Consider the following 20,331-nt stretch of genomic DNA (forward strand, 5'->3'; position numbering starts at 1 on the left):
AGACATATGGTAAACAAACTGCTTCGACACATTAGTGATTTTGTGATTTTGTTTTTTATCATATACTTTTGGTTTTGTGAAAATGTCTGATTTTGTGCCGAATAATCGTCATTTGCGGGAAGTGTTGATTTTCCTCTTTCATTCGAAAAAAACGGCGGCTGAAGCGCATCGACAGCTACAAAAAGTTTATGGAGATGCTGCTTTAAGTGAAAAAGAAACAACGTGCCGAGATTGGTTCCGTCGCTTCAAAGACGGTGATTTTAATGTTGACGACCGCCCGCGTGAAGGAATTCCAAAAATCTTCGAATACGCTGAATTGGAGGCATTGCTCAATGAGGATCCATGTCAAAGGCAAGAAGAGCTTGCTTCAATATTAGGAGTTACCCGCCAATCCATTTCCAAGCGATTGTATGCTTTGGGAATGATTCAGAAACAGGGAACTTGGGTTCCTTATAAATTAAAACCAATGGATGTTGAACGTCGTTTTTTCGCCTGTGAACAACTGCTCCAGCGGCAAAAAAGGAAGGGGTTTTCTTCATGGCATCGTGACGGGTGATGAAAAATAGATTAATTACAGCAATCCAAAGAAAAGAAAGTCATGGTGACTGCCCGGTCATGCTTCTACGCCGTCGCCTCGGCCGAATATTCACGCTGCGAAGGTTCTGTATGCTATGTATTTGGTGAGACCAAGTTGTTGTTATTTATTATGAACTGTTAAAACCAAGCGAAACCATCACTGGGGATCGGTATCGACTTCCATTGATGCGATTGAGCCGAGCACTGCGCAAGAAGCGGGCGCAATGCGCGGAGAGGCATGAAAAAGTGATTCTACAGTATGACAACGGTCGGCTTCACGTTGCCGAACCCGTTTAAACCTACCTGGAAACACTAAAATGGGAAATCCTACCCCACCCGCCATGTTCTTCAGATATTGCGCCGTCCGATTATCACCTGTTCCGATCGATGGCACATGGTCTAGCTGACCAGCAGTTCCATTCATATGAAGACATCAAAAAATGGCTTGATCCGTGGATAGCCTCAAAAGATAAAGTTGTACCGCGACGGTAAACGAGATCTACCAGAAAGCTGGGCAAAATAGTAGCCAGCGATGGGCAATACGTTCAATGATTCACTTGGAAACATTTTTTCAGAATAAAGTTGTATTTGCATCAAAAAAACAGTGAGTACTTAGTTGCGCACCTTATATAATATATGAAATAAAAAAATACTCAAATTGGGCAAAATGTTGATGTGCTATCATAATCAGGGATCTCCTAAAAATTTCGAAAAATACGCACGGATTTTAGGAGAAATAAGGCTTAGTGTAAGGATAAGTTCCAGTGGTACCACAATGGATCTACGACAGGGCTAAGTGTGCCACTGCGACAGCCGCTCTACCTACCTACTTAGGAGAGATAAGAACAATTTCTCCACAAGGCATCACAAAGGGATATGAGCTTGACTGTGTCCACAGTGGACAACAGCTTCAACCTGACCTAACCTATCATTTTTAGCGGGGTGGATTTCATGATAAATTGCCACTACAAAAAGCAATTATCTTTAAATAAAAAAATTAATAAAAAAATAATAAAGTAAATATGCGCCTACATATCAACAAACAAATTCTTTGATTACTCATTATTCTTTGATTCATTAGTATTGCAGTGTTTTTTTTTTTTTAATTAATAGAAACGTATTTCCACTCTCATCAAATGGGATTTATTTGCAAGAGCATGGAACCCATATACACTTGGGGATTCTTTTAATAAGTTGCAATTTTCTCAGAAACTCTAAACATGGAAGTGCACTTTGATGTTTAATGTAAAAATTGTGATGCGCGCGATGCCACCACAGGTTCAAGGCAAAAGGAATACTTAATACAAATGAACCTATATGGAGAGGCATAGTAAATATTTTATGAGCACTCGTACATCAGCATTCATTCATTTAATTATTATCACTGTACGGTGGCTATGTGTGTTGTCTTTTCTTTCTCTTGAGTGGCATGCCCAAAAACTGGAGGGTGTCCTTAATACTCTCCTCTTTATCGAATATCTCATCTTCTCCCAATTCTTCTTGCTCCCCCTCCTCCTGCTCGGTTGTTGCTGCCGCCGCAGCCAAAGCAACCTTCACCGCTATTTCTTCATTACTGCGTTGACGCCAGCTTTTGTCGCGCATCAAATATTCATAAAATGGATGCCTGCGAAGTTTTCGCCTAAATGGATTGTTAACGAAGCGTAATGGTTTTCTCCGGCCAACTGGGATCGTAAATTTGTGAATGTATAAAAATTCGAAATAGCAGAAAATTCGTGAATGTACACATCTTGACAAAGACAGTCCCTAAACAATTACCAAGCTAGGTACTATACTCACTCTTCCCCAACCATGCGTCTTCCCGCTTCACTTTCGGTCCCATGTGCACAGCATTCAGCGCTGCCAATACCTGCGTATTATTTTGCATATCTGCAATGTTGTGATGCAAAGAGCTCTCCGCAGAGAGGCTTTCGAGTCCGGAATGGCCACCGCCATGATGTTGCATAGGCGCTGCGGCCAATTGCATTGCGGCTGGGTACATTTCGCCACCGGATGCCATTTCGGGATGCATGCCATACTCCATGCTGTAGGGCATCATGTAGGGTGTGTGTTCGGGGAATTGATACATCATTCTACAAGGGAGAATGTGCCGGATTGGTTATCATTAATTTTATAATATAAATTCATGTTAGCTCCGAGATTACTATGTCATCCATATACACGTTTATATATACCAAATACGTAAGGGTGTATTAGTTTACTCACTTTTCCGATGCATTGTCCATCAGCTTTTTCACAATCACCATTGCCGCCACAATGAATGCCAACTTTGAAACGGCTAATGCCTTCAGCGTCAATAATCCAACTGCCTTCGCCGCTACCATAGTCCAGCCGAAGGTGGTGGCCGCCAAGTACATTGGTATATACATTTGGAACTGTTTTTTATCCTGTTTCTGCTTTCGAAAACGTCCGCGATTTCCACCGCCCCCGCCGTTCCCACCTCCTCCCATTAGGCCACCGCCATTGCCGCCACCACCAATACCCGAGGAACCCATACTCGCTAAGCCGCTAAGCATACCATCACCTCCTCCACCACCGCCGCCTAAACCACCGCCACCGCCACCGAGACCTCCGCCTCGACCTGCAAGATAGATGAGAGGAAGTGATTAGATTACAGTTTCATGTGTGCATAAATATATAAAGGGTGATTAATAAAGAGGTATAGGATTTTAAATTTAAATAAAACTACGAAAATTCAAATTGATTGGGCAAACTTTATTATTTTTCATGGCATTTATTTTTAAAGATAATCCATTTCAAATGTTGGCCGTAATTCGATCATCCGTAAACACTAATTTTGAATGACTGTCTGAAAGCTTCCGATTCCTTAGTCGAAGCTGGCTTATTCACAAATCATTTAGACTTTACATCACCCACAAATAAGAGTCTAATGGTAGTGTTTCACCAGCTGTATGGCAAGTAGCGCCCTCTTGTTGGAACCAAATGTTGTGGAGATCACGCACTGCAATTACCGGTACCACGGCTTCAAAAAGTCGTTTCTCATGGCGCGATAGCGTCCGCTATTCACTGTTATATTGGCGCCAGTCTCGTCTTTGAAGAAATATGGGCCGATGAGGCATCCAGCCCATAGACCGCACAAACGGTTCTTTTCGATGGATGTACCATAATGACTGTTCTTGAATGGTTTCGTCTTGCTCTTCAGCTCAAATACGGTAATTTTAATTAAGCCAAAATGAGCCTCCGCGCTGAACAAAAAAGTTGTTTTATGAGAAGCGTTTTCATGGCAGAAATCTACCGGCCGAGGGTCGGCCGCTACTAAGAAAAACATTTATCTATCATTTGGTGTTTGGTGAACCCATGCACTACCGAATGGTACTCACGCACCAACCCAATCGGCTACGGCGGCCGCTGCATAAATAAAGGGTATCTCAAAAATATAATAGAATAAATTATCTGTTTTGATTGCTGTCTATCTTTAGCATTACTTATTTCTTCGAACAAACTTTGATGCGCCTTCTAAATAGGCATTACTAATTACGACCAGTTTTTGTGGAGAATTGGAGAACACATCTGAATTCTCAAGACTTAGAAAATGTTTCTCCAGGGAACCCTGCTTTTTGCAAAGACCGATTGGCTGCTTCACAGAAACAGGGCAGGAAACACTTGAATGTCTCGGGCAATCACAGCTCCCTGGATGACAAGAATGGACGAACAACGTATGAAGTTCGAGGCCTTATGGAACTCAGGTAAACGAAATTGCAAGAGAGATCATCTGTGAGGCTAAGGTCATCTGCGCGTTGGGCTGGATGAAATAATGCCCATGATGCTGCAGCAGTCAATAGGAACGATTATGGTTAGTTAAACTATTTTGGAATATATCCCAATCTTCAGGGAATATCCCTAACTCATAGAGGAGGATTAGTGTGCTCTTTTTCCCAATGCAAGGAAATTGGGTCATAATACTGTGAATGATTTCAGACCCATCAGTCTCACTTCGCTTTTACTCAAAACATTGGAAATACTGATTGATCTACATAGCTCCCTTAGTACCGAGAACTTCAGCAATGCACAACATGAACATACCAGAAGGGCACGAAGTTTTTGGAACAATAGAAAAATCTCTCAAAACCCTCCATTGGCGGCTTTTCTGGACATCGAAGGAGTTGTTGTGCCGACTGTTTTCAAAGAAGCCTTGCTGAATATCTTGGCGATTATTTCTTTGAAGACCTGGGAAAATTGCAAAATGTCTCACTGGAGGGACTAGTAACCTTCTTAAAAAGATATAAGTGGCTTAAGCAACTTAGTTAGGGAATGAAAATCAAATACAGGTATTACAATGGGCCTTAGAGCCACCGGTTGTCTTGTCTTAGAAAATCAACCTGGCTATACAAACCTAATGAGTTCCAAATATACAAACGAATCTTTGGGCACAAAATATGACCACCGGTTTCCTATTCAAAGGTAGGGAATATCATAGCGCCTTCTATGCTCCCCATCAGAGCACTCTAAATTATAAGGGCTACAATTTTCCGACAAGGCGTATATGAATGAAAGTAAAACTCACCTTAAACAACTGTCTATATAATTCTAGGGAGAGTTTTCCGCATGCATATAAAAAGGTTATTTCAAAAGAAGAAATACTGCATTTTTCTGATGGTAAAAAATTACTAATTTAGCTTTATTACCAATTGAACTTGTAAACGGCATTTCAAGTCATGAAAGCAAGTCAACAGAGCAAGCCCGAGGTTGTTCCATAAAATCTAATTCACCTCCGAAACTCATTGTTTTATTAGTACTTTATGACGGATCTAAGCGAACGCTACTTTCGCGTTAAATAAGGAAAGGAATACTCTAACCTTGAAGAAATAAATGCTGGTGTGCCTCAAAGAAGCATTCTTGGTGCGCTCTTATACCTTCTATATACCAGAGACTTGCCGATACCCCCCAATAGCTTGATCGCCACTTTTGCCGACGACACTGCCATCCTATCAATTGGAAAAAGGTGCTGAAGAAGCTGCAGTCAATCTTCAAATTACAATAAACGCTATTGAAGAATGGACGAAGACTTGGCGCAAAAAATTGAACAATGCCAAGTCAGTTCATGTAAGCTTCACTAACAAAAAAGTGAATCAGTATCCAATAATACTGCTAGGTGCTGCAATACCACATGCAAGCACTGCAAAATACATTGGCATAACGTTCGATCCTAAGCTTCCATGGACAGCACTTATCAGACCAATCATCACTTACGCTTCTGTGGTCTGGTGGCGACGGAGCATGGTTAAGTCCACAATCCAGGAACTATACAGGCTGCAAAGAAGTGTATGTTTATGCATCACGGGTGTCATGAGTACAACCTCTGGTGATGCCCTAAACGCTATGCTTGATTTTCTCCCCCTGGAAGTAATAAAAGCAATGTGTAGACTCAAAAAATATGGTTGCTGGCACGAAGATGGAACTTCAGGACACAGAGAAATCTTTAAGTTGCTGTCCGAGCAGTATCCACTGTTTTTGGCACCTAAAGATGACCTGATACCCACAGTTTCATTTGGAAGGAAATTTGATGTCATTTGATTGCTCACGCAATGGAGCAATCCAGAATGCATGCAGGGAGGTTTGACAGATATTTTCTTTACCGATGGGTCCAAGAATGAAATAAGGACTGGAGCCGGATGGTACTTAAACGATAGTAATAAATATCACTATGCTATGGGGGGCATGGCAACTGTTTTCCAAACAGAAGTTTTTGTCATCCTGAAAGTAGACGAATGGATAATCGAGAGGAGATGGAGCGGGAAACAGATTGGAGCCTTCAGTGACAGTCAGGCTGCATTCAAGGCCCTGGAGAACGCGAAGCAAACCTCAAGGATTGTTCAAGAATGTAGGTAGGTAGGTAGGTAAGATGGCAAGAGTACCCCAGGTACACTACAAGTAGCACTTACGTGCCGTTTTGATACCATAAAGTGGACCACTACCTGTGAAAGGATTAAGGGAGGAGATAAGCCCGTCTACAGCCATCCAGTGCAGTTGATGTAGCGGAGGAGAGAAAAGGGATCTAGGCTGGAGAATTTAATCAGGTCATCCCCAAAGGGGACGCTGAGGAATCTCAAGCGCCTAGCCGCCAAAGCCGGACATCTGCAGAGAAAGTGTTCCACAGTCTCTTTCTCTGCAGGATCCCCACAGCTTCTGCAATGGGGGTTGTACGGAATTCCAAGCTTCTCCGCGTGAGTGCCGATCACCCAGTGGCCAGTGATCACCGCAATGAGTTTGGAAATTGAATGGCGGGGAGCTCCCATCACCTTAAGCGTTCTGTTTATGTCATATTGTGAGCCATAGTGCTTTTGAAATGGCACACGATGAGACAGACCTCCATCTGTCTTGCGCCTTTCTTAGAAAGAAGTTGTGTAGTTTCCCTTTAACGACGGCCAAGGGGATGCCGATGTCTGAGAAGAGGGCAGCTGGATTTGGTTCTGCCGCCCCTTTCCTGGCAAGCTCATCGGCAATTTCATTTCCCTCTATATTCCTGTGCCCAGGAACCCAGATGAGGGAAATGTTTCCTGCACGTTCGAGGCGTTTAAGTTCCTCCTTGCAGGAGTTCACGAGAAGAGAGCAGCAATTCGGCGACGACAGTGCCTTGATTGCAGCTTGGCTATCGGAAAAAATTTTAATGTCTCCCTCCCAGCAGCGATCCCGAAGCATTTTGCATGCCTGCAGGATCGCGAAGACCTCTGCTTGAAAGACGCTGCTTGTCTCCGGCAGTTTATAGGAGACCGAAATGCTGGCTGATTTGGAGTAGACCCCCGCTCCCACTCCAGACCCCATTTTGGATCCGTCGGTGAAAACAGAGGCATCTTTATCCGCAACAACTCTCCCCTCTTTCCAATCTTGCCTGCTCGGAAAGATAGCCCTAGCACAACCCTCAAAGCACAGTTTGCGGATGGAGAGGTCGGTGCGAATATCAGAGAAGGAAGGGGAGATCTGCTTCAAGATGCTGATATGCCCTACAGGGAGTTGTCTCCAAAGGCCAAACCCCTTCAGTCTAATAGCACTCTGAGCAGCAATGGACTTAACCTGCAGATCCACAGGAATTAAGTGGAGAATAACGTTGAGCGCAGCGGTGGGACATGTCCTACAGGCACCAGTGATGCCTACACATGCAGTTCTCTGCACTCTCTCTAATTTAGTGAAGTTGTAGCCCTTCTGAAGAGCTACCCACCAAACTAGGCAGTTCAAGAATGTAAGAAGAAGCTTAATTCTAGCGCAAGACAAAACAGGCTTGTACTTATATGGGTTCCGGGACACTCCGGTGTTCAAGGAAACGAAGTTGCCGACGAATTGGCCAACCGTGGATCAGCGGTGCCCCCACAGGGGCCAGAGCCAATAATCGGAATCAGTTCCGGAGGAATCAAGAATTGGATCAGCTATTATTAATCTACATAAAGATCGATGGTCCGGTCTAGAACGCTGCAGAACTGCAAAGGGTTTTGTAACAAGTCCGAACAGAAAACTGTCAAACTTTCTACTAAAACTTAGAAGGAAAGACATTCGGTTGATGGTCGGCATCATTACAGGACACAACCCATGGGGTCAGCATATGACCACCATTGGAATCATCGAGGACCCGGTATGCCTGTCATGCTTGGAGGAGGCGGATAGCACTGAGCACTTTCTCTGTGAGTGTCCTGCCTTTGCTAGAGCGCGACTACGAGTATTGGGTTCCGATGTCATGAGAATGAGTAGTATTCGTGCTCTAAAACTGGAGGATATCTACAGATTTGCCAAAGAATCTGGAAAATTCTCACAGGACTAACTATCTCTATCTCTGTCTCTTTTCTTTCCTATCTCTTTCTCTGATACTTTTCTCCTTCCCTCCTTGACTATCTACCCCTTTTCCAGAGCTTTAAATACAATGGGCTCTTTAGCCTGAGTGTTTTAGGAGCCACCAAATCTCCTGGTGCTCCTTGGCTCGACCTTTTCAAATTTCAAATTTCAATTCCAAACTTCCATGGAAGGAGCATATAAAACTTAAACGGCATGAAATCTATCTGAAGATAATAAAAATTAAATGGCTAATTGGACGAAGATCAAAGCTATGCATATATAACAAAATATCTTTGACATAATAGGACTATGAATAAGTTCGTGCGGTTTTACAACAGATGGCGTAACTTGATTATTATTCCATCGATCCACATTTCCAAACATTCATTGGAGAGCTACTGTCGTAAGGCACAAACGTCAGTATAAGTTTTTTATTTGAAGCGTAAACAACAATATTTTTACCACACTTGAAAATGTCGAATTTCGTGCCAAATAATGTGTTTTTGCGGGGAATTCTTCTTCATTATTTTAATATGAAGAAAAAAGCAGCCGAAAGTCATCGTATCTTGGTGGAAGTTTATGGTGAGCATGCTCTATCTGAGCGAACGTGCCAGAAGTGGTTTGCACGCTTTAAAAGTGGTGATTTTGGCTTGGAAGACGAAGAACGCGAGGGTGCGCCGCCAAAGTTCATGGATACCGAATTGGAGGAATTGCTCGATCAAGATCCGGCTCAAACGCAAGAAGAGGTTGCAAAAACTTTGGGAGTTGATCAATCAACCATTTCCAAACGTTTAAAAGCCATGGGAATGATCCGAAAGGTAGGCCATTGGGTGCCGTATGAATTGAAGCCAAGAGACGTTGAACGCCGTTTTATGGCATGCGAACAACTGCTTCAACGGCACAAAAGAAAGGGTTTTTTGCATCGAATTGTGACTGGCGATGAAAAGTGGGTCCATTACGACAATCCAAAACGTCGGGCAACGTATGGATACCCTGGCCATGCTTCAACATCGACGTCGGCGCAGAATATTCATGGCCTGAAGGTTATGCTGTGTATCTGGTGGGACCAGCTGGGTGTTGTGTATTATGAGCTACTGAAACCAAATGAAACGATTACGGGGGATGTCTACCGACGACAATTGATGCGTTTGAGCCGAGCACTGCGAGAAAAACGGCCGCAATACGCCGATAGACACGACAAAGTTATTTTGCAACATGACAATGCTCGGCCACATGTTGCACAAGTGGTCAAAACATACTTAGAAACGCTCAAATGGGATGTCCTACCCCACCCGCCGTATAGTCCAGACCTTGCGCCATCCGATTACTATCTCTTCCGATCGATGCAACATGGCCTGGCTGACCAGCACTTCCGTAATTACGATGAAGTCAAAAAATGGATCGATTCGTGGATTGCGGCAAAACCGACCGAATTTTTCACAAAGGGAATCCGTGAATTGCCAGAAAGATGGGAAAAAGTAGTAGTAAGCGATGGACAATATTTTGAATATTAAATTTGTAACCATTTTACGTCAATAAAGTTTCAAATTTCGAAAAAAAAAACGCACGAACTTATTCATAGTCCTTATATATAAACAAATTATAAAGCCTGCAGGGTCCTATGGCGCGCAAGTATGGGGTTACACCAGTCACAGTAATATAAATATACTTCAACGACTCCAGAATAAAATACTTGGAGATATTTTCAACTCACCTTGGTTCGTTCGCAATAAAGATATTCATCGTAACCTCAAGATCCCTACAGTTGCTGAAGAAATTAAAAAACAAGCAAACGCCTACTCCCTCAGGCTTTAAAGGCTCGTGGATGAGGAAGCTAACAAACTCTTCAGCACCTCAAGCCTAAGCCGACGATTCCATCGAATCAAACCCCATGATCTGCCATGATTGCTGTTAACTTAAGGAAGGTACTATGGAAATCGCTTCACAACTTTCTCTTTATGTTACCAGAATTGTACTGATCGTTTATGTGTTGTAGTTGCAGTGTCAACAATCAGTGTTACGTATTTTGTATTGTATCTATGTTTGTATTACAAAAACAACTTTATAACGGAGATGCACATAAGATGCTCGTCACAACGGGTCCGTTGTGGTAACGAATTTGACTGGCAGCAAGATATACTCGTATTATTTATATTTGGGTCGAAGGAGCCACATGCGTGCGGCGTGAGTCATGCAGGAATACACAAAAACTGGCAACTTTCTACTTTTGCCCTGCCGTACGGCGAGTGCAGCGAAATTGACAACTGTTTAAAAAAGAACAATTTTGTATCGCACAAATTTTTATCGATGGTATTTTTTATTATATCAAATGCAGAAAATAAATGGAATTTGAATTAATTGCCTCAATTCAAATACACATTTTATCTTTTCAATAAAAGCTTGAAATAGTATTGAAAAGGCTGGGCTTAACCAAGTTGTGCTGAAAGATGAATGTGCGCCCCGATCTCGAAGTTGTGTTTGCACCCACCGTCTATGACTACCATAAATTCTACTAGAATCCTCTTTTACTTCAATAAGCATTGATTTATAATATATTTCAGAACCAACAAAAACAAACACAACGAAAGATCAAACACACAAAGATCTGTGTTCTCTTATTTTGTTTTTAGTGGGTCATACTTTCATTGTGGCACTACGGTGCGTTTTACATATCATGTCAGTCAAATGTGTTGCCGCAACGGTCGCCACGTACCCATTGTGACAGACCTATAATTTGAAGGCAGGGTTGGACATTTGCGCTATCACCAAATTGCACTTTCACTATTTTTCAGTGTTTCAACAGTCCGCTTATCGCATTAATTATTTAGCGCACTATGACCAACTCTGTTTGGAAGTGAGTAATGGAAACTTACACAAAAAAAGAGTCTTTATAATCCATATACAAATGCTTTCAGTATTTTTATTTTGAGAGTTAGTGGACTTTTAAGCTAAATTCAAAAAAATTATTTGTAGGAGCAAAATAAATGATGCCAGAATTGCATTTTTTTGTGATAGAAAAGCTCAAAATAGGCAATTATTTTGTGTTGCCTGAAAGCGCGTACGTGCGTGCCGATTGAAAGCTGGTGTAAATATTTCACTCCATGTTAATGTTCATATCCAAGCAAAATTATTAAAAACTGAATTTCTCAGTGGGGTACTCAGTTTGTTGAATGACAGACGAAATTCGAGGCACCGCTCAAGATGAGGTAAGCTAATACGCTCTCTTTGGCGTCCTGTAAAGTGCAGCAATAGTTCGAATAGTAGTAAAAATATAACAAAGTTATTTATGATATGATAACATAATAAAGCTGAAAAATATAGTTATTTGGTTTTCACTTATTTCTGATCGATATTTGCATCAACTGTGACTATAAATTTAATCAATTCCGATTTGTCATATGGATGTTGAGTATCTCCGCCATCGTTGAGTATACAAAAAAACAAACCGAGAGCCGAATGGAGGAAAGGGAAGGTGGTTGGTAGATTCGACTTTGAAATCTACACTGACGGCTCTTAGATGAGCTGTGGTGTGCGAGCTTGCCTCTATACGGAGCCGCTCAAATTATCCAAATCAATTCGACTTCCTGACTGTGACAGCGTGTTAGGCATGGACTTCGATCCAACGATCCTCGCCATGCCCCTTGACTCCATACCATCCAGAGTTTGACATGAGATTCAGTGTGGTGCTGCCAGAGGTTCAACTGTGGGCAGACTCAGAAAATCAGCCCTGTTTTTGCATTTTCACGGATGGCTCCAGGACCGAGCACGGCTCTACGTTGAATCCAGCGGGACAAAACTGCGCTTTGCTCTTGGAATGTGTGCACCTATGTTTTAAGGGGAGGTGGATGCTGTTCAAGAAGCGATGAATTTTGTTGTGAAAAACAAATGGAGAGGCAGATCTGTATGCGTATACTGCGACAGCCAAGCTGCGCTCATGGCCTTAGACAGCCCCCCATCCACTTCAAGGCCAGTTGGGTCCTGTAAATCTAGGCTGAAGTATGTCGGTAGACATAATAGCCTGATGCTAACTTGGGTCCCGGGGCACGTGGGTATTGCGGGTAATGATTCAGATTTCTTCGGAGGTCGGGTAGATTTAAAGAAAATGAAAAAGGGAATCCGAGTGGAGTACAATGGCTTTAATTGCGTCTGAGTGCTGTACTTGCTAGTCTGTCCCGACAAAAAAACAGCTATCTTTTTAGATAGTCGGGCAGCTATCAGCTCCTTAGACTCCAACTCCGTTTCATTCAAGCTATTTTCACAATGCAGAGAGGAACTAGAACTGCTTGTGTCAAAATTACTCTGATACGGTTTCCCGGTCATAGGAATATAGAGGGGAATGAGATGGCAGATGAACTAGCAAGTAAAGCTTCGGCACTAGACATAAAAAAGGCGCTGGCAGCTGCTACCCCATTTAACATAATAAAAACATCCATTCCTTCACACTAATATACTGTAGCCCAAAAAAGGTGGAGGCAATTAACTGCATGCACTACAACAAGAAAAACATGGCCGAGGTACAACATCCAGAGGACGAATTAGCTGTTAGCATGCTCTCGCTCAAGCATCTCACGTAACACTGCAACTCTTACAGGTTATTTGAAGATAGGGGATCATGCAGCCAGACTTAACCTTCTTTTCAATCACATCTGCAGAAGCTGTCAGGCGGAGGGGGTGAAAGAAAGCCTTTTTCACTACTTTTGCGAATGTCCAGGGCTACCTGGAGCACGACTTCGCTCTTCGGCAAGTCCTTCTTACAGCAAGTTAATGAAATCCCAGACATGGGGATAAAAATGAAATGAATCTGATTCAAAAAACAAATCTCAGACATCATATGAAAACAGTGGTAGTAAAACGGCGCTAGTCGCTAATTAGGAGTATTTCAACAGAAATACTCAACCACTTCAGCAACAACATACAGAAATACTAGAGTGTACAGTATAGCTATTTGTTTAATTAGGCGACGAAATCCATTAGCTACAAGAAGCTGCAAAATCCCACATACTCGTCTACAAATGTTTCGACCAACTTTTCACATTGGCATCAAGAATGTGACATAAACTTTGCACTCAACATTGTTCAATATTTCCATCAGCAGTGACTATCACACGGTAGGCCAAATGACTGCCACTTGTTCAACTATTCAAGTGCATCAAGCGAAGAAAAACTTCATATTTGGGGTACATTCTAGGGAGCCCGAAATATGAATTGTTTCAACTCATTGTGCAGGCCAAGATTGAAGGAAAAAGAGGTATCGGGCTTAAGCACTTTTCTGGTTGAGGAGTATAAGGCAGTGGATCGGTATACAACGTGTGGGTTCCCTCTTGGAAGCAGCTAGCGACTGCGAATAATTTTCAAATATTCAAAGATATTCAAAACAAGTTCAAAATTTGTATTAAAAAAAAAAAAAAAAAATTAATTACTTTTAAATTGTATAATCACTTACGAATATTGCTTACGAATAGCAACTAAAGAAGAAGTTCTTGAAGTGATACATTTCTACACCTGACGTGCATCTTGAAGATGTTGAATAAATGCGAATTTTTAATTCTTATTTTTCATTTGCCCTGTGGGTTGATATCTAATATTGATTAGAAGAAACGTGACTCATGCTTCTTTAACAATTTGACTTGTAAATTACTATTTTTTTTTTAATTAAATAAATTTATGTAAAAATGTATACTTTCATTGAAGCTACCAAAGGATTATGGCCACTACTAAAAATATGTTCTTCGACTTCTCCTAAAAAGGAAGCAGTTCCCAAAGATATGTATATGCTTAGTACATTCGGTAAACTGTGACGCTCAACTGACAATAAAATCACAGTTCCACATAGAGTCTAGTCCAAATTTGTATATTTGGTTAGCTGGCATATTCTTGGGTAATGTCAAAATCAAGTAGTGTGCAAAGTTAGAGCATTTCAAATAATTTATTTTAAAGTTAAAAGTCCGCACTCTTGTCCACTTGAAGGTTAGTTAAATTAAAAAGTTCGTAATGCTTCCCCCCAGACACCTTTATGGAATCCCGATGGTCTAGAATTTTCAAAAAACCGACTTTTTTTTTGTTTGGATATTTCGAAAGTATAGGCTTTTAAGAATGTACTATCAAATTTTTGGAAGGATATTCCCAGTATTTTCGATTCTACAGCAGTTTTAGCAGGTAGAGTCAGATTCGGCACGCGGCCGTGTCTCAAAATTTTAAACTTAAGTACCTCAAAACTACAGTTTTCGGCCTGGTGTTGCAAAAAAAAAACAGTTCAGCCCAATCGTCTGAAATTTTAGTATGTTGTTCATAACATCAATGGCTATCGCTCGTACTAGAATCATATTAATTTTTCAATTATTTCGTATTTTTTTATTCAAAAACTGGAAAAAAACCCGATTTTTAGAGTGTCAAATTCAAAAACCTGCCATTTTGTCAACTCTTTTTTATTCCAGTACGGGAATTATTAAAAAACAAATGTCTCTTTTATTTTTGTATGTAAGAGAAGTTAAATAAATAGTGTAAAAATTTAAATATAGTTTTTCATATTTTTATTGAAAAAAAAAAAAATCCTGAAAACACCTTAATACCCTAAATTTTCGAGATCTAGACCACTGAAACCCCCTAGTCAACTTAAGCTCACGTTACGTACTCAGTCCTGCCATAAATTCTGTAGCAAAGTCTACAATGCATACGACAAGAACAAGTTCGCAGAAAAAAGTTGCGTTACTTTTGCTTCTGTTCGTTTGTTTTGTCTACTCATAAATTATACTCAGTTTCGTAGCAAATTTCGCTTATTAACAATGGAGTGTCGAGTTAAAGAAAATCGCATTACAAAAGAGTGACCAAAGTGCAAGTGAGTTTTACGAATTGCTGGAAGAACTTAATATTTGGAGAATGTTTGTTTACCGCAGAATCAGTGGTTTTTTCCAAACGTCTGAAGTGACAGACAGAAAAAGAAGTGGTCGTCCTCGCGTGATTCGAACCAGTGGAGCCATAAAAGCCGTTCGGGAAAGAATTCTCAGAAATCCTCTTAGAAAGTAGAAAATCATGTCCAAGTAAATGCAAGTATCGACCAGGTACATGTCAAGACAAACTCGAGATGAAAGTCTTCCGTCGCTCAACTGATCATCTTTGACAATGTAGAAAATTAGGCGCGGGAAATGCAAGCAGCATCGGTGGTACGCGATCAACGACCATGCAAATATTCTTTTCACAGGTGAAGAAGTTTTTAATAAGCAAAACGACAAAATATATGTTAAAACTTCTAAAGATGTAAAAAATGTTGTTCCAAGAGTTAAAGTGGCCACTATCCAGCCTTCGTAATGGTTTGGTGGCGAGTGTCTTGTAAATGTCTTTATTTCTGTAAAAAAATTATTAAGATCAAGGCGTGGTGAAGCAGTTGACCAGTACTCTCTTCAATGGAGAGCGAGGGATCTTCCAGCAAGGTTCCGCTCCAGCCGGTAAGGTAAGAACCACAGTATTCCCGGGTTCATAACCGCAGAAGATTGGCCGTCTGGAAGTCCAGACCTGAATCCATAGGACTGCAGTTTGTGGAGACCTCATAGAAATTTAGGGAGGGGCAGACAATATTTGGTTCGAGCAACGACTTCAATATCCGTGGAAGCGCGCGCAGCAATAGCTAAAAGGCCAAATCGTTTGACCATTTCGACTGAAAATTAATTTTTTTTTATATTTATATGATTAAATAAAATTAACTTCAGTAAAAAAAGTATTATATTATAATTTCATATCTATAATGGACTTAACTTGCAACAGAACTTATGGCAGGACTAAATAATTACGCTTTGGGCATTTTATTTGGAACAAATTTGGTTAGCAATGCCAATTTAATTGTGTTTTTTCGACAGACGACCATTTGGATCATTGCCATATATTCTTTAATAAGTAGTTTTTAAGATATTTATGTACTTCTGTAATACATTTTCATAATAAAAAAATTAATCAAACTTATCTAATCTAATCTAATCTAATCTGATATCTAGTTGTTCAATTTTGAGCGGAACAAAAAACATCAGAATTTTCATCCCATACGAAATATTTCCCTATCGAAATACCTCCCGATACATTCATTTATTCGTATTTGCGAAGCGGATAATTGAAAAGTATGCCCACGTGTGTGCAATGAATGCCCTTTCATGGTAACGACGATGAGCATGTTTGTGACGCATAATTCACAGCAATTCAATGGCGTATTCCCTCATAAATTTCGCCTCACTTATCTTAGAGTTTGCTATTGAACTGCCATAAAAATCTTAATATGTGTGGAAAATGCGCACACGACTTTTCACCTTCGCACACGTGCACGGCTAATTTATGATTTTCTAGTTTGTGGATATGGTCCGCGTGTGAGCCGCACAGGTGTGCGAGTATTATGCGCCAATAGAAATTTATGTCCACGCAAAGTTCAAGCGCTGGAAACTCTTTTGTATAGATTATTTGGAAATTATTTGCGCTTGACAGAAATACTGCGAGCATTAACTTTTCAAGGAATTGGATGAGAAGCATAAGCTAATAAAGCGTACTGTAAGAAGGAAGTGCACATTTACCAATATTATTTTGAAAAAAAGGAATGATAAATAAATAAATTATAAATAATAACAGTACCGTTATTAATGCCACTGCGTAAGATTTTTAGAGATTAAAAAAGATTTTGTGTCAATCGGGTAATATTGAGTGGCACGCCTTAGTAGTCAGTGAGCCGCTTTTTCTTAACTTTTACTTTCCGTAATTAATGAGTTTATTTATTTTGTATATATTCAATACTAAGCAAGGCGAAGCATTCCAGGATAGCTGGTTGTGCGCTGGGTTTGGGACCCGCCACTTAAAAATCCCCCCCAATGAAAAGAATTGCAAAGCCTCGGATGAGAACTGCCTTTACTGATGACGACCCCTGCAAACGAAATAAGGAATATGATTTGAGGGCATGCCCCTGGAATGTCCGGTCCCTTAATGGGGAAGGTGCCTCTGCCCGGCTGGTTGATGTCCTCGTGAGAGTAAAGGCTGACATCACTGCCATCCAAGAGATGCGATGGACGGGGCAAGGTAAGACGTCTACTACAGCTGTCATGTAAAGGAGCGCAAATTCGGTGTCGGATTTGTTGTGGGAGAGAGACTTCGTCGCCAAGTACTGTCGTTCACTCCGGTGGACGAGCGTCTCGCAATAATCCGCATCAAAGCCCGTTTTTTTAACATATCGCTAATTTGCGATGCGACCAAGGATTCCTTCTATGAGCGCTTGGAACGTTCCTATGAGCGCTGCCCCCGCCACGACATAAAAATCGTGCTCGGCGACTTCAACGCCGGGGTGGGCAAGGAGGGATTTTTTGGTCCCACAGTCGGAAAATTCAGCCTGCACAACGAAACATCCGGTAACGGACAGAGGCTGATCGACTTCGCCGGGGCCCGAAACATGGCAGTCTGCAGCACCAGATTCCAGCATAAAAAGATACACCAAGCTACCTGGCTGTCTCCTGATCGAAAAACGCGAAACCAGATCGATCATGTTGTGATAGATGGAAGACACGCTTCTAGTGTATTAGATGTACGCACGATCCGAGGACCCAACATCGACTCGGATCATTACCTTGTTGCAGCCAAACTGCGCACCCGCCTCTGTGCAGCAAAAAACGTACATCTACCTGCGCAAAGAATGTTCGACATCGAAAAGCTGCAATCACAACAGACAGCCAGAAGATTCGCCATTCGACTCTCACTCCTGCTCTCGGAGAGCACTGCCCAACAAACCGGCATGCGCGAGCAATGGAGCAACATTTCTCTCTCCCTACGTACCGCCGCCGAAGAAGAAATCGGATTCCGGCGGAAAAAACAATTGGTACGACGAGGAATGTCATACTGCCGCAGAAAGAAAGGATGCCGCCTATAGAGCCACGCTGCGATCGGGCGCAACGCGAGCCATGTGGGATCGCTACAGAGAGCTGAAAAAGGAAGAGAGACGTATTATCCGACAGAAGAAACGAGAGGCCGAAATACGTGAGTGCGATGCTGGCCAATAGGAACAACGCCCGAAAATTTTACCAGAAAGTTCGGCGGCTTACAGAAGGTTTTAAGACCGGGGCGTTGTCCTGTAAGAACAAAGACGGTGATCTGGTGACTGACGTATAGAGCAATCTTAAATTATGGAGGGAACACTTCTCGAACCTGCTGCGCATGTCATAGAGAATGTGAGGATCCCGATACCCCAATCGTTGACGACGCAATTGTCGTTCCGTTACCCGACCATGACGAGGTGAGAATAGCAATATCCCGGCTGAAGAACAACAAAGCCGCGGGCGCCGACGGACTGCCGGGTGAGCTATTCAAACATGGCGGCGAGGAGCTGGTAAGGTGCATGCATCAGCTTCTCTGCAAAATATGGTCGGATGAAAGCATGCCTGCCGATTGGAATTTAAGTGTGCTCTGCCCAATCCATAAGAAGGGCGATCCTGCAATCTGTGCCAATCCGCGGGATTAGTCTTCTAAATATCGCCTATAAGGTTCTAGCGAGCGTATTGTGTGAAAGGCTGAAGCCCACCGTCAACCAACTGATTGGACCTTATCAGTGTGGCTTCAGACCTGGAAAGTCTACCATCGACCAAATATTCACAATACGCCAAATCTTGGAAAAGACCCGTGAAAGGAGAATCGACACACACCATCTTTTCGTCGACTTCAAAGCTGCATTCGACAGTACGGAAAGGAGTTACCTGTATGCCGCTATGTCTGAATTTGGTATCCCCGCAAAACTAATACGGCTATGTAAGATGACGTTGCTCAACACCAGCAGCGCCGTCAGAATTGGGAAGGACCTCTCCGAGCCGTTTGATACCAAAAGAGGTTTCAGACAGGGTGACTCGCGGTCGTGTGACTTCTTTAACCTGATGTTGGAGAGCGTCGTACGAGCCGCAGAACTTAATCGCTCAGGCACAATTTTTTATAAGAGCGTACAATTGATAGCGTATGCCGATGATATCGACATCATCGGCCTTAACAACCGCGCTGTTAGTTCTGCCTTCTCCAAACTGGATAAAGAGGCAAAGCGAATAGGTTTGGTGGTGAACGAGGACAAAACGAAGTATCTCCTGTCTTCAAACAAACAGTCGGCGCACTCGCGTATCGGCACTCACGTCACTGTTGACAGTTATAATTTTGAGGTTGTAAAAGACTTCGTTTATTTAGGAACCAGCATTAACACCGATAACAATGTCAGCCTTGAAATCCAACGTAGAATCTCTCTTGCCAACAAGTGTTACTTTGGACTAAGTAGGCAATTGAGCGGTAAAGTCCTCTCTCGACGAACAAAACTAACACTCTACAAGACTCTCATCATGCCCGTCCTAACGTATGGCGCAGAAGCGTGGACGATGACTACAACTGATGAAGCGACGCTTGGAGTGTTTGAGAGAAAGACTCTGCGAACGATTTTTGGACCTTTGCTCGTTGGCAACGGCGAATATCGCAGACGATGGAACGATGAGCTGTATGAGCTTTACGACGACATAGACATAGCGCAGCGAATAAAGATCCAGCGGCTTCGTTGGCTGGGTCATGTCGTCCGAATGAATACAAACGCTCCGGCTTTGAAAGTATTCGATGCGGTACCAGCTGGTGGTAGCAGAGGAAGAGGGCGGCCTCCTCTGCGTTGGAAAGATCAGGTGGAGAAGGACTTGGCTTCACTTGGTGTGTCCAATTGGCGCCAGTTAGCACGAGAAAGAAACGACTGGCGGGCTTTGTTAAGCTCGGCCAAAATCGCGTAAGCGGTTATCGCGCCAATTAAGAAGAAGAAGAAGCAACCGCCGTAGCCGAATAGGTTGGTTCGTAATTACCTATTTTTTTAAGTGGACAAAGTAGGGGTTTCTATACTATACTGGAATTTCTATGGTTTCCGTTCATTCGCTCGGATAAGAGAGCACCTATCAAAGCCTGCTTGAAAACTGTCCGCCCGGCCACTTGCAT

The 20,331-nt window shown here is 42.2% G+C and overlaps 1 protein-coding gene across 1 annotated transcript in view; it reads right to left on the reverse strand.

Annotated features, from left to right (window-relative positions):
- LOC128860039 (uncharacterized) overlaps nucleotides 1–20,331 on the reverse strand; it is a 28,705-nt gene that overhangs the window by 3,417 nt on the left and 4,957 nt on the right. Inside the window, exons 2-3 of the mRNA XM_054097266.1 lie at nucleotides 2,800–3,175; nucleotides 2,374–2,666 (exon numbers count right to left, since the gene is read on the reverse strand). Coding sequence (XP_053953241.1) covers nucleotides 2,374–2,666; nucleotides 2,800–3,175 — 669 coding nt within the window. The remainder of the gene's footprint in view (nucleotides 1–2,373; nucleotides 2,667–2,799; nucleotides 3,176–20,331) is intronic.

The sequence above is a fragment of the Anastrepha ludens genome, chromosome 2 (genome assembly GCF_028408465.1).
Source record: "Anastrepha ludens isolate Willacy chromosome 2, idAnaLude1.1, whole genome shotgun sequence".
NCBI lineage: Eukaryota > Metazoa > Arthropoda > Insecta > Diptera > Tephritidae > Anastrepha > Anastrepha ludens.